This window comes from Kogia breviceps, chromosome 10 (genome assembly GCF_026419965.1).
Source record: "Kogia breviceps isolate mKogBre1 chromosome 10, mKogBre1 haplotype 1, whole genome shotgun sequence".
NCBI lineage: Eukaryota > Metazoa > Chordata > Mammalia > Artiodactyla > Physeteridae > Kogia > Kogia breviceps.
In genome coordinates this window covers 95,825,949-95,839,523 of record NC_081319.1, presented here as the reverse complement: position 1 = coordinate 95,839,523, position 13,575 = coordinate 95,825,949, and the positions used below count along the sequence as shown (strand labels likewise).

Below are 13,575 nucleotides of genomic sequence, written 5' to 3'. Positions count from 1 at the left end.
AGCCAGATATGTGTACAGTCTGTATAAACAGGCACGCACAAGAGAAAATCACCCTAAAATAGTAATAGGGATTAGGGATTCTGTGCTACAGAATTATGGCGAATGTTTGTTTTGTCTTTTTAACGTCTTAGGAAAATGTATTCCATGTTTTCTAAATATCTTTGACAAAAGCCTAGAACGTCAAGAAGAGGCAGCAGCAACAGCAAGGCAAAGAGGGCAGGACGCTCCCCTTTGAGCCTCTGTCCCCGCCCCGCCGGGGAGGCAGCCCCGTAGCCACACCGAGCGCGGGCCCGCGCCGACTTGCCTCGCCTCTCTGCGGCCTGCGGCGAGCCCGTGGAGAGGTACCGCTCCATGTCCTGCTGGAAGGCCTCCTCGAACACCTTCTGCCGTTCCCTCAGCTTCATTCGCTGGCTCTGCTCCATGTCCAGGACCTTCTGGGTGTGCTCGGCGTCGAGCTCAGCTAAGGACACAGAATAATTTGGGTCAGGCAGGGTTTGCAAAAGGACTGAGACTGGAACGGGTATCAATACCGACTCACAGGCTCTCCCCTGGCCCCCTGACCGCAGCACAACAGGTGGAGAGCCAGGGCTTCTGGAGGTCCGCCTTCACCTCACCCGGCCCGGCCTCCGGAGGCACTCGGTGAACGCTGGTTGCAGAGCCAGCGCGTGGCCGCCGGAGTCTGGAGAAGAGCACCTGGTCGTGGCTTTGCTGTCCGTGAACCAGCCACTTGGCTGAGTCACTTTACCTTGCTGAGCCACGTACTGTACGAACATTTGGGATACAAGTATTACCCCAGTACTGACGTGAAACGTAAGAACTTTACATTCCAGCGAGGGCTGCGTCAGTCAGTCACGCCGGGAAGAACTGTAATACAATGAGCTCGAGCCTCGCCGCCAACGAGAAGCCTGAATCTACCTTCCCATGTGACCCGTTGGCGGCTCACCCTTCCGCAGGCTGCGTGGGGAACACAGATGATGCAACCGCTATTCACCCCGTACATGGGCCAAGGGTTGGTTCTGAATCTGCTTCTAACTCTCCAGTCCTTTGTTCTTCACAGGGTGCGGCGGGAGGGATTCGAAGACGGCCCCCAGCAACTCTGTCCCCAGATGCACAGCCCGCAGGACCCCAGGGCTCGTGATTCGGGCATTCTCTGTGGCATAGCTGACTTTATGAGAGAGAGGTCGTCTGGGTGGGCCTGGACTTTTCTAGGAGAAGAGGTGCGAGCACAGAAGGGGTCTGACGTGAGGGTCATGCCCCCTCGCTGGCTTTGAAGATGGAGAGGCCTAACAAGGACTGAAGGTGTGTCCAGGAGCTGAAAGCCACCCTAGGCTGACTGCCAAGCCTGAAAACGGACACCTCAGTCCTACCACCACAAGGAGCCAGGACTCCACCAACAACCTGAACGAGCTTGGAAAACAGATTCCTTGCAGCCTGGCCAGACCCTGACTCCGGCCTGTGAGACCCTGAGCAGAGAACCCCATCACAGGTTAGAACAGCCATCATCAAAAAGCCGAGTGATAAGCAGTGTTGGCGAGGATGTGGAGGAAAGGGATCCCTTGTGCACTGTTGGTGGGGCTGTAAACTGGCGCAGCCACCATGGAAGACAGCATGAAGGTTCCTCAAACAATTAAAAACAGAACACATGGTCCATTAATTCCACTTCTGGATATATATCTAAAGGAAATGAAAACAGGACCTCAAAAAGAGATCTGCACTCCCACGCTCACTGCAGCATCGTTCACAATAGCCAACATACGGAAGCAGTTTACGTGTCTGTCGACATCTGAACGGGTAAAGAAGCTGTGGTACATATACACAGAGGAACACCATTCAGCCATGAGAAAGAAGGGAATCCTGCTCTGGGAGACAACGCAGGTGTGCCTGGAGGACGCTATACTAAGTGAGATAGGTCAGACAAAGATACATACTGTGTGATCTCACTTATACGTGGAACCTAAAAAAGTTGAACTCCTAATAGAAACAGCAGAGTGGTGGTTACCAGGGGGAGAGCGGGTGGAGGAGCTGGGGAGACGCTGGTCCAAGGGTGCAAGCTTGCCGGTAGCAGAGGAGTATGTTCTGGCGATTGAACGCACAACACTGCGATCACAGTCAACAACATCGTATTATATTCTTCAAAGTTCCTCTGAGACTAGATCTTAAATGTTCCCACCACAAAAAAGAAATGGTAATCATGGGACACGATGGAGGTGTGAGCGATTCCACAGTGGTCAACATGTTGTACACCTTAAACTGACACAATGCTATACGTCATCTATTAAAAATTAAATAAAAAATCTTAATAAGAAAGTCTTCATGGTGTTACCAAGTGACTTTTTTTTTTTCCTGTACACGGGCCTCTCACTGCTGTGGCCTCTCCCGTTGCGGAGCACAGGCTCTGGACGCGCAGGCTCGGCGGCCACGGCTCACGGGCCCAGCCGCTCCGCGGCACGTGGGATCCTCCCGGACCGGGGCATGAACCCGCGTCCCCTGCATCGGCAGGCGGACTCTCAACCACTGCGCCACCGGGGAAGCCCCACCAAGTGATTTTTAACCCCCTCCCCCCCAATTTACAATGAACAATAGTCTTGGAGGTCCCACACGATCGACCTTAGCCATTCCCTCCACAAATACTCAACACCTCGTGTCACAGCTCCGGGGTACAACATGATCCTGTATGTGTAGATCTTAAAAACTTGATAATGGAGTATATTTTTAATCCCCAATCAGTTATAGCCTTCACTATTTAGAATATTCTGGATATTCTTCTTGTATCCTAACGTTCATATATGCAAGGAATGCTAATATTAACCAAAGCAGCACAGACAGGAAAGTAAATCATCCTGACGACACATGATCACGTGTACAACGGTGATGCTGTGCATTCTCTGAATTTTCATGTCACCCTGACTTGCAGACCCCCATCTCACATCTCTGTTTACAGGGAGATGGTTTGGAAAGAGCACAGGTTTGGGAAGCAGTCTGGGCTTGGTCCTATATCCCCTTTATGCCTTTAGATGCTTCTGGCACGTCATCCCACCTCCCTGCAGCCTACCTCTGATTTCTGAAAGGCAGCTCTGTGTGAGCTCATCTGTACGCCCACAAGGTCCCAATTCAAGGTGCACCTCTTATTTTGGGGGGTGGGGGGTGGTGGTCAGAGTATCCTCTGAATCCCAGGGAACCTACAAGTCAGCTTAGCCCAGAAGTTCTGGGGAATTAAGGCAGCTCTCAACTAATGGGTGACAGAAGCCAGTGTATCAATGCCCAGTCTCCCATCCTTTGGATGGACAATTCTAGGAGGCATTCTGAACAACCGTCAGAGGTCCTGGTGGAACCGCAGCAGCGACTTCAACAAGGCATCCCTTTATCGATGTTTCCTTCTTGCCCCCTCACCCCTGCTTCCCGGGATCACTTCTCACACAAACTACCTGCAGGAAAATCCTCGTCTCAGGCTCTGCTTCCCGAGAAACCCAAGCAAGGATATCTATTACCAGCTACAACTCACTGAACCTCTCTGGGTCTCAACTTCCTCCTCTGTACAAGAGTGGTGAACTGACGTCATACGGGTGTTGGCAGGATTAAATGAGGTTAGCACGTGAATCACCAGGCACACAGTATTGCCAATAGCTGACAGCTAATGTTAATACCAGCATTATTATTAGGAAAAGGAAATGATACGAAATATTACCGTGAACCAGGATGAGCACGGCACTGAGAACCACCCCAGACCTTCCAGCCCCACTCAGACCCTTCAGACTGAGTCACCTATCAAAGCCCTTAACACACGTGCAAGGAGTTGAGCGTGTACTTTTAAGAGGGAGAAACGGAACTCAATAGGATGTCTTTTCATTCATTTCACTTCAGCCATCAACCTATCTGCTCAAATGCTTCATGACTGCCAGGTGCATTAGAATAAGTCAGCCCTAGAATAGATTAAGTGTGCTTCAAACACTTCAAACGAAGTCCAATTACTCTTAAAAAAAAAAAAAATTCCAAAATAGGAAGCTCAGAAACAAAGATCAATGCAGAAATTATCAAAGGGGTTTTCATTAAAGAATATCTTGTTTTAACTGAACTAAGATTTTCTATAGATACAGAGATACATAGTTATGTAACTTGAAAACTTTCATTCTTCTCAAGACTTCTGCTTCAGAAGTTCAGTTCTCTTGTGTTTCTGAATTATAAGTTGTATAGTTTTTTTCTTAGGTTTTTTACATTGGAATGAAATGTAATCATGTTCCAGCCCTCACAAAAGGTGGGACACGGTTGGGTTAGGGAACTTAAAATGACTTAAAGGAAAATAAGTTTTAAGACATATTACACACTAGTTATCTGAAACATTTCCAAGCACCTTTTGTCATTTCCCACTTTATTTCAGAGCCCCTCTTATATCTCAGGGCTGACCTCTAAGCTAGAATCACAGAACTAAGTACATTAACTCTATACCAGCTGTACACTCAGGACAATGATGAAAAAAGCACATGGCAGTTATTAAAAATAACTGTCCTGCTCAGCAGCGAAGAAGATTGACCCTCAGCTACGTGCCTGAGCAAAGATGTTCTGATTGTGCTGTTTGTTCTGGAATCATCGGTTCAGCTTTTGCCAGGAAACAACTACATTTGGGAGTGGAGAAATGACGGAAGGACACTGAGGGAATATTTCAAATCTAGAAGTTTAAGAGCATCTGACTTTGGGAGAACGACTGTGGAAAAATAGAAATTATAGAACATTTTCTATAAGGAAAAATGACCCACTATTCCCATCGAAGATGTCATTTATTATACCGGGGAAAGCCAGACAAATACAAAGATTTTAAAGAACTTCAACAAATAGCCTTAAGATTAAAAAGAAAAAAAAAATAAAACACACCAAAAAATTAGATAAAAGATGCTGTAGTTTTTCTACCAGGAGTCAGGAGTAATCATTTAATTCCATTATCAACCCAGGTCCGTGTCTCCTTTATTTCAACTCCAGGTCACTGCTCAAGTTTTATCTGACTGCAATTTCCACTCTAGCCTCCACTATCAATTTCAATTGGATAATTTCTCAAAACAACAAAAAAAATTCCATTACCAGTGAGGATGTTATAATCAATTCTCAATTATATGTTTTAATGGGGCATAAGGGTATATATGAGATATTAAAAAATATCCATCAGGCTCATTTCAGGAACAGTTTCAACTTATTCCACAACTAAGCTCTTTTAACAGAGCTGGTAAGTAATAATAAAAACAGTGAGGTGTTAATGACTGAAAAAGCCTGGAGCTGCTGGGAAGAAAGAAACGGATGATGTGAGGAAAACCAGGACAAACCTCTCCGTTAAAAGAATTACTGAGAGTATGTTTAATCCAAAAATGTTAGAAGAGAAAACAATAAAATTTAATTAAATATGAGTTATGAAAAACTCTGGTAATCTCTACATAATATTAAAGATTGAGAACATTTTTCATTCAAGATAAATAAGCAAGACTAAGAATAGATTTAAAATCTATCATTTAAATATTTATAATTCAGATGTTTTTATATCGAGAATACAAATTTTGTGATACTAAAATGCATACGATATGATCAAGGAAGAAATGTGAAATCTCTGTAAATTCCTAAACAAATTTCTAAATACAAGTAGGTAAACACGTACCTTCCTAAACTGTTTTTTGACAAAAATTTAACTGCCAACAGGCTGTCAAACTACATGATCACTAAAATACTACACTAAATTCTGTCAGTGTGACAGAATTTTAAAAATAGGACCCACTATTTTTCTTATGCTTCTAATTATTTGCCATTTATTTAAGTTTTTTTTTTTTTGATACATGAACAATGCATGTACACTGTGGAAAAAATTTTAATCATAAAAAAGCACATGAACTTCCCTGGTGGCACAGTGGTTAAGAATCCACCTGACAATGCAGGGGACACGGGTTTGAGCGCTGGCCCAGGAAGATCCCACGTGCCGCGGAGCAACTAAGCCCGTGCGCCACAGCTACTGGAGCCTGTGCTCTAAAGCCTGCGAGCCACAACTACTGAGCCCACGTGCCACAACTACTGAAGCCCGTGCGCCTAGAGCCCCTGCTCCGCAACAAGACAAGCCACCACAATGAGAAGCCCGCGCACGGCAACGAAGAGTAGCCCCTGCTTGCCGCGACTAGAGAAAGCCTGCGCGCAGCAATGAAGACCCAACGCAGCCAAAAATAAATAAATAAATAAATAAATAAAACACACACACTGAGGTGAAAATCCCTCTGAAATCACCATAAGCAGAGGAGCACAACTAACATTTTGATGTGCGCTCATCAGCATCCGGTGTACATTCTTTTCTCCTTGAACCATATGAAATCGCAATATTCTGTCTTTTTTTTTCTCTTTTTGTGCCACTGGAAGAGTTGCTGTTTTTTTAACTTTCTACTCTGAAATAGTTACAGGTTCAGAGGATGGTGTCAAGAAATGAACAGAGCGGATCCCACACACCCATCCCGAGTCTCCCCAGTGCTAACATCCTACCCAGTTACGGTACAATGTCAAACCCCAAAAGACAGACACCGGTACACTCCACAGAGCTTATTGAGATTTCCCCAGTCGTGCACGCGCTCGTGTGTGTGTGTGTGTGTGTATGTGTGTGTGTGGTGTGTGTATGTGTGTGTGTGGTGTGTGTATGTGTGTGTGTATGTGTGTGTGTGGTGTGTGTGTGTATGTATGTGTGTGTATGTGTGTGGGGGGGTGTGGTGTGTGTGTATGTGTGTGGTGTGTGTGTGTGTGTATGCGTGTGTGTGTGTGGTGTGTGTGTGTGTGTGTATGTGTGTGTGTGTGTGTGCACGCACACAGGACGGGGGAGCTCTCCCCAGGCTCACCACACACACAGGCTTGTGTAACCACCACAGTCAGGGTGTTCAACATCACTGTTAGCACAAGGCTCCTCTGGGAACCATACCCTCCCCCTTCCGCCACCCTTATCCCTCCCTAAGTCCACATCTGTGATCATGTTATTACACAAATGCTACCTAAATGAAATCATGTGGTATATATATAAATATCCTTCTGAGACTGGCTTTTTTCACTTGGCATATTCTTGAGGTTCATTTTAGCAGTTGCTCATATGGATAATTTGTTTCTGCTTGTTGCTGAGTTGTGTCCACGGTGTGGAGGGACCACAGTTAGTTTCACTAGTCACCCACTGAAGGACACCTGGGTTGCTTCCAATTTTTGGATACCGTGAGTAAAGTTGCTATGAACATTTGTGTACCAGCTTCTGGATGATAATAAGTCATTTATTTGAGATAAATGCCCAAGAATGCAATTGCTGGGTCATATGGTAAGTGCATTTTTTGGTTTTGAAAGGAACTGCCAAACTCTCTTCCGGAGTGGCCTCTGTCACCAGTGTACAGGGGACCTCATTCTTCCACATCCTTCCTCACCAGCATTTGGTGAGACCTACTTAATAACTGTGATAGAGAATCTGTTTCCTTCCCTCCTACTTTTCCCCAGAGTATGTGTCTGTTAGAAACAAGTTTCAACTTCCTCTTAAATATTTCCAATAATTGCTACTATTTAAATAGGAAAATATATTTAATTTTAGAAAAATTCTATACAGGAACGGAGGACTTGTTAGTGACAAAATATACAAGATTTCCTTCCATTTAAAAAACCCACCTACTCTGTATTTTTACCATTTAACAGTCACCTTTTATTTCTATCTCAAATTAGTTTTCAAAATAAGGCACACTTAACCGTTTTTAAAGTCTCCCCAACCACCTGCCCCGCCTTAAAAAATGAATACAAATTGTTTCAGGGAGGACAAAAAAGACCTTTAATTAATACTGTCCTAGAACTGTAGGTTTTAAACATTCATTTAAAATACCAACTTCTGGGTTTCCCTGGTGGCGCAGTGGTTGAGAGTCCGCCTGCCGATGCAGGGGACGCGGGTTCGTGCCCCGGTCCGGGAAGATCCCACATGCCGCGGAGCGGCTGGGCCCGTGAGCTGTGGCCGCTGAGCCTGCACGTCCAGAGCCTGTGCCCCACAACGGGAGAGGCCACAACACTGAGAGGCCCGCGTACAGCAAAAAATAAATAAATAAAATAAAATACCAACTTCTGTGCCCTATGTTTCTACAGTTTTTAAAAGTTTTCTGTCTAGCCTTCATCAAAAATTAGTTTCCAAGACAGGTTTACAATTATTTTATACCATACATTATTTCTATGAGTATTCGAAAGTATTATAGAGCCCTTTCCTTAATTCCTCAGAATTGGTCTTTGGAAAAAAAAATTCTGTGCCTGTTAAAGTCAACACATGTTTTAAAAGAAAGTTAAATGGCTCTTTACAGAGCTTCTCTTCAGCCTCCCTCCAACACACACGGACGCATGCACACACACACACATTTATCAAAAGCCAAAAGGTACTTATTGCTTCTACATGCAACTAATAAAGGATACTTCTTACCTAAAATGTAGTAGTTTAGAATAATGGCAGGTTTTGCAGACAGACAGAATAAATATCTCCTTTAGACAACTCATGGCAACTCCTAAGGAGACTCTACAAAGTTCAGTCATTTAGAGTAGCTACTGGAACAGCTGTTTCCTAAACCCATGTCACAGGAAGCAAACACTATCCTAGTATCTAAACTTCTGGAACACTTAAAAAATTTCTATCAATTACCCTGAAGGAAATGACCACTATCTAGAGTACTAGCAAAATAGACACTGCAGAAACACGACATGTACAAGGTTTGCCCAAAGCAGTAAGACAGAAATGCTCAACTGTACCTTATCTTTTGCGGGAGGAGCAAGGCAGCTTAGAAGCCCCTGATGAGGCTGCTGGTCTCTGAGCCACACCATTCACCCTGCCAGGCCTCCAGTTTCCCATCAGTTAGGAAGCGGGGGGCGGTTGGATGATATCCATAAGAAAGTCACGTCCAGCTCTTAAAGGCTATAATTCTATTTTTACTTCCTTTTGAGTGGGGCAGGAAGAGGTCTCCTGAATCCTGTCTTTTTTTTTTTTTTTTTTTTTTTGGTAAGAGTATATGAAAATCAGATTAGCAGTAAAGGAATTAGGATCTTTTGAATTTGACAGTAACTTTTCAAGAAAATCAGATTCAACTATTAACAAAACGCTGAAGGTACGTTTGCATTTATCTTCCTGGTCATTTTACTGCTTAAAGAATGATGAGAACAAGAAGCTTAAGATTAATGGGTAAGTGAGAAGTGCACTCAAACTGTGGCCAGAGGCTTCACGAGTTATGAACCTGTTCCAATGTCATGGCGGGGGTCGGACTGGAGGGCCCGTGGCCTGAAGTGAGTCTAGGTAGCCTCACGACGGCTGTACTTCCTGCTGGGGTCGACAAAGAACTAGATGGGTAAGACGTCAGTTTAAAGGGACGGTTCAGGGCTTCCCTGGTGGCGCAGTGGTTGAGAGTCCGCCTGCCGATGCAGGGGACACGGGTTCGTGCCCCGGTCCGGGAGGATCCCACATGCCGCGGAGCAACTAGGCCCGTGAGCCATGGCCGCTGAGCCTGTGCGTCCGGAGCCTGTGCTCCATAACGGGAGAGGCCACAGCAGTGAGAGGCCCGCATACCGCAAAAAATAAATAAATAAATAAATAAAGGGACGGTTCAACTCCACTGGAAAGGGCTAGTCTGTGATATGTTACAAAGGATACTTTTTACAGAAACAGTATGTGAAACTGCTGTGTTAGACAGATATCAAGCGTATGCCATGTTATCCCATTCTTTGGATGGTTTCCAATTTTTTCTTGTAAGATTTAAAAAACTCCAGGCTTGGGCTTCCCTGGTGGCGCAGTGGTTGAGAGTCCGCCTGCCGATGCAGGGGACGCGGGTGCGTGTCCCGGTCTGGGAAGATCCCACGTGCCGCGGAGCGGCTGGGCCCGTGAGCCATGGCCGCTGAGCCTGCGCGTCCGGATCCTGTGCCTAGAAGCTCTGTTATGAATATTTAGCCCAATTTCCTAGAATTTTAAAGTCCTGACATTTTCCTTAATTTTACTTAGAGTACTGACCTACTTAACAACAAAATTTGGGGGGGAACTGTGAAGGGTTTAGATTGCTACAGGAATCCTTCCAAACTCCAAAGTTTGTTGTTGTTGTTGTTATTTTTAGTCCATTAAACACTCTAGAAAAAGAAGTACAAACCAGCTGCTTGTGTCTCACTATGAAAATCAACTCAGAGTTCATTCAGAGAGGTTATGGAGACAGCAGGCCCTTAGTGTCATCAAAATCAATCCGAGGGCTGGTGACCCAGAGGTTGCTGGATCACTGGGCCCCATGCCCAGAGTTACCAATTCAGTAGTTGGCAGGGCCAGAGAATCTACATTTCTAGCCAATTCCAAGGTGATGCTGAAGCTGCCTGTCCAAGGACCCGACTCTGAGAACCTCAGCTCTTAACGAACTGCTTCTATGCATCCACTTCATTCAGATTTTTACTTTGTACAAATATTTATATAATGGAAGAGAATAAATATAAGATGGGGAAGCTGGCACAATTCATGGAAATGACAGAAACATCCTAAACTCTCTTTAAAATATTTACAAAATCATCTGAAAAGGAAACTCTCCAGCAGCAGCCAAAACGTATAATCAAAACCAAGCAGGGCTAGTCATCTTCCCCGGTAAGAGACAAGGGCCTGCGGGATCAGAAAAGCGCCGGATCCCATTCTGTGGAATCCCTTACCGGTCCCTGGCTCATGGCCTGCGGGCTTCATACAGCAGGAGACAAAAATGCTGTGACCATCTGTTCTTTGTCCTGAACCCAGATCCAACCAAGGAGCAGGTCCTCATCCCCGCCATTGGCAGAGACAACGTGGAGGGGTTTACATTATTAATGTAATCAATATAAAATTACCTTTGCATTTAAAACTAATAGACAAACTCTGTCAAATGAAAATTAAGAGAAGAAAAAAATACATACACCCAGAGTTAGATATGGCAAAGAAGGTAAGCCAACGGAGGCAGAAGAGATGTAAAAATATGTGACTGGTGATGGGGTTCTGGACTTGGCATGTTGATATTTTCAGCTGAAGGAGTTTGAGAAAATGGCAGAAACAGGAAGCTCACTCTGACCTGCCCCTTTGCTCTTCTCCCCTGAAGCAGGTCCTAAGACCCTCACGTGGGAGGTGCCCTTCCCGTACCCAGAAGAGAGGAGCATCCTTATCCCCAAGACGGAGGGACACAGAGAAGAGTACAACATGCTGGCCTGGCTAAGTCTCCTCCAGTTCACTACACTTACCTCAGAGCCTTTGTCCTAATGACATTTCTCCATGAACATCCACTCTTCCTCAAACCTGGCTTAACTCTTAAACTCAAGTTTAACTCTTTCTTTGGGTCTTCATTTCCTTATGAAGGCCCCCGTGTTAATGTAAAAGTTAACATTAAATAAATCCGTACACTCTTCTCCTGTTAATCTCTGTCATTTTAATTTTCGGACCTAGCCAAGGACCCTAAGAGGATCGAGGAAAACATTTTTCCCTCCCCTGTACTATCATATGCCCATATACATGCTAACACATTTTGAAGCATCAATGAAATGAATAATCTGATTTAAAAATTATACATGTTATAGAAATTCACACAGGAAATGAAATTGTTAAATATCAAAATCTAATGGAGAAACTGAAATTATTTCAAGTTTTCAAAGTCATGGGTATGGAAAAGAATCAAAAGCTATCTAATGGATTTTTCGTAGTAATTCTGAAATCAAAACTTGATCATGTATTTTTTAAAAGGTGGTGGGAGGTGAGGAGAAGCCTAGCCCCACCAGATGTTAAAACACTTCACAAAACAACAATTTAAACATTATGGAGTGACTTCCCTGGTGGTCCAGTAGCTAAACCTCTGCACTCCCAATGCAGGGGCCCTGGGTTCAATCCCTGGTCAGGGAACTAGATCTCACACGCATGCTGCAACTAAAGATTATGCATGCCGCAACTAAAGATTCCACAGGCCACAACTGAAAAAAAAAAGATTCTGCATGCTGCAACTGAAGAACCCACCCGCAGCAACAAAGATCCAGTGCAGACAAGATAAATAAATAATTTTTAAAAACCACCAACATTATGTAAAACAAAAAGAGATGGGTGGATCATTGAAGTGGAAAACCCCCAAAACAGATGTGATCATATGCTAAACAAATATAAACAAATCATATGCTAAACAAATATAATAAAGGATATATCAGAAATAAAGGAGAAAGTAAAGAAATCTATAATAAGTGGCACTGTGAAAACTAGTTGGCCATTTATAAAGTCAATTTAGAGGCATACAGGATAAATTCAAAAACTGAAAAGCAAAAATGATATATGGAAAAAGAAAACCAAATTAAACCTTTAAAGTTACTAATAAGGGATCTTACACACTATAGAAGAAATTATCAAGGATCAACAGATACTGTGTAACATGAACAGTAAACACTCTTGGATATTTAAAAAAAATACAATAAAAAGGGAAACAACAGATTGAGGAAAACCAATTGCCACAAGTAGCAAAAGATCATTATTTTTACCACAGTAAAAAAAAAAAAAAAGAAAAAGAAAAAGAAAAAAAAATCCAGACCCCAATAAAATCTTTTCAATAGAAAAAACAGTCCAGAGAAACCAAAAATTGTTCAGCCCTATATGTTATTAAAAATGAAGTACCATTTTTGTCCAGTTACATATTGGCCAATATAAAAACAATGCTAACAAGAGTGAGGTGAGATACTTTCATTACTAGTGTTTGCATAAATTGTTAAAAAGACTCTTAGAAAGCAATCTGATTTTAAAAATCTCTAACATACTTTCACCCAGTGATACCGCATCTGAAGATACACGCTAAGGACATAATCCAAAAGAATAAAAGAGCTACTACCTACTTAAAGAAGCTCATTTCTGTATTAAATGACTCGGCCACTTGATGAGCCATCATGCAGCCAACAACAAACATGCTGAAGACATAAGATATTAAGTAAAAGAAGAATAAAAAGACAAATATGTGTAACTTATCACATGAAAAAGGGCTGGTAAAGCACTCCTGAAAAATTAATTTCATTAATATGGTGAGATTGTGGACAGTTGTTGGCCCTCAATGGTATAAACTTTTTGTAATGTTATATAGCTTTAGAATTAAAAATTTAAATAAGCATAAGATTCTATAAACACAAAAAATATATTTTCATTCCCCAATAATCATAATAAATATGTATTTTGACATATCCAACTAATACTTTATTGCTTTGGGTGGTTATAAAAATAAAAAATTCCTTCTTTTAAAATGTTCAGTGTATGAATGTACTTCTTTATTCACTTATTCTTATGTAATATCATTCACAAATTTAATTTATTCCATACATTTAATAAGCATATTTACTACATGCCTATTAACTCCTTATAGCTTATTTGTTCATGATTTAAAATATACTACTTTATAGCAATACTACAGTAAAATCTAGTGTTACCTGGAACTTTTACAACCAGAAATTTCCATTAATCAACTTTTTTTTTTTTTTTTTTTGGCTGCGTTGGGTCTTTCTCTAGTTACAGCGAGAGGGGGCTACTCTTCATTGAGGTAGGTGGGCTTCTCATTGTCGTGGCTTCTCTTGTTG

General features: G+C 42.9%; 1 protein-coding gene across 2 annotated transcripts in view; it reads right to left on the bottom strand.

Moving 5' to 3' along the window:
- DTNBP1 (dystrobrevin binding protein 1) overlaps positions 1-13,575 on the bottom strand; it is a 120,863-nt gene that overhangs the window by 8,470 nt on the left and 98,818 nt on the right. The window contains exon 8 of one of the 2 annotated variants that reach the window (XM_059076505.2): positions 305-460. The exons of the other annotated variant lie outside the window; for it this stretch is intronic. Coding sequence (XP_058932488.1) covers positions 305-460 — 156 coding nt within the window. The remainder of the gene's footprint in view (positions 1-304; positions 461-13,575) is intronic. 2 annotated transcript variants of the gene reach the window in all.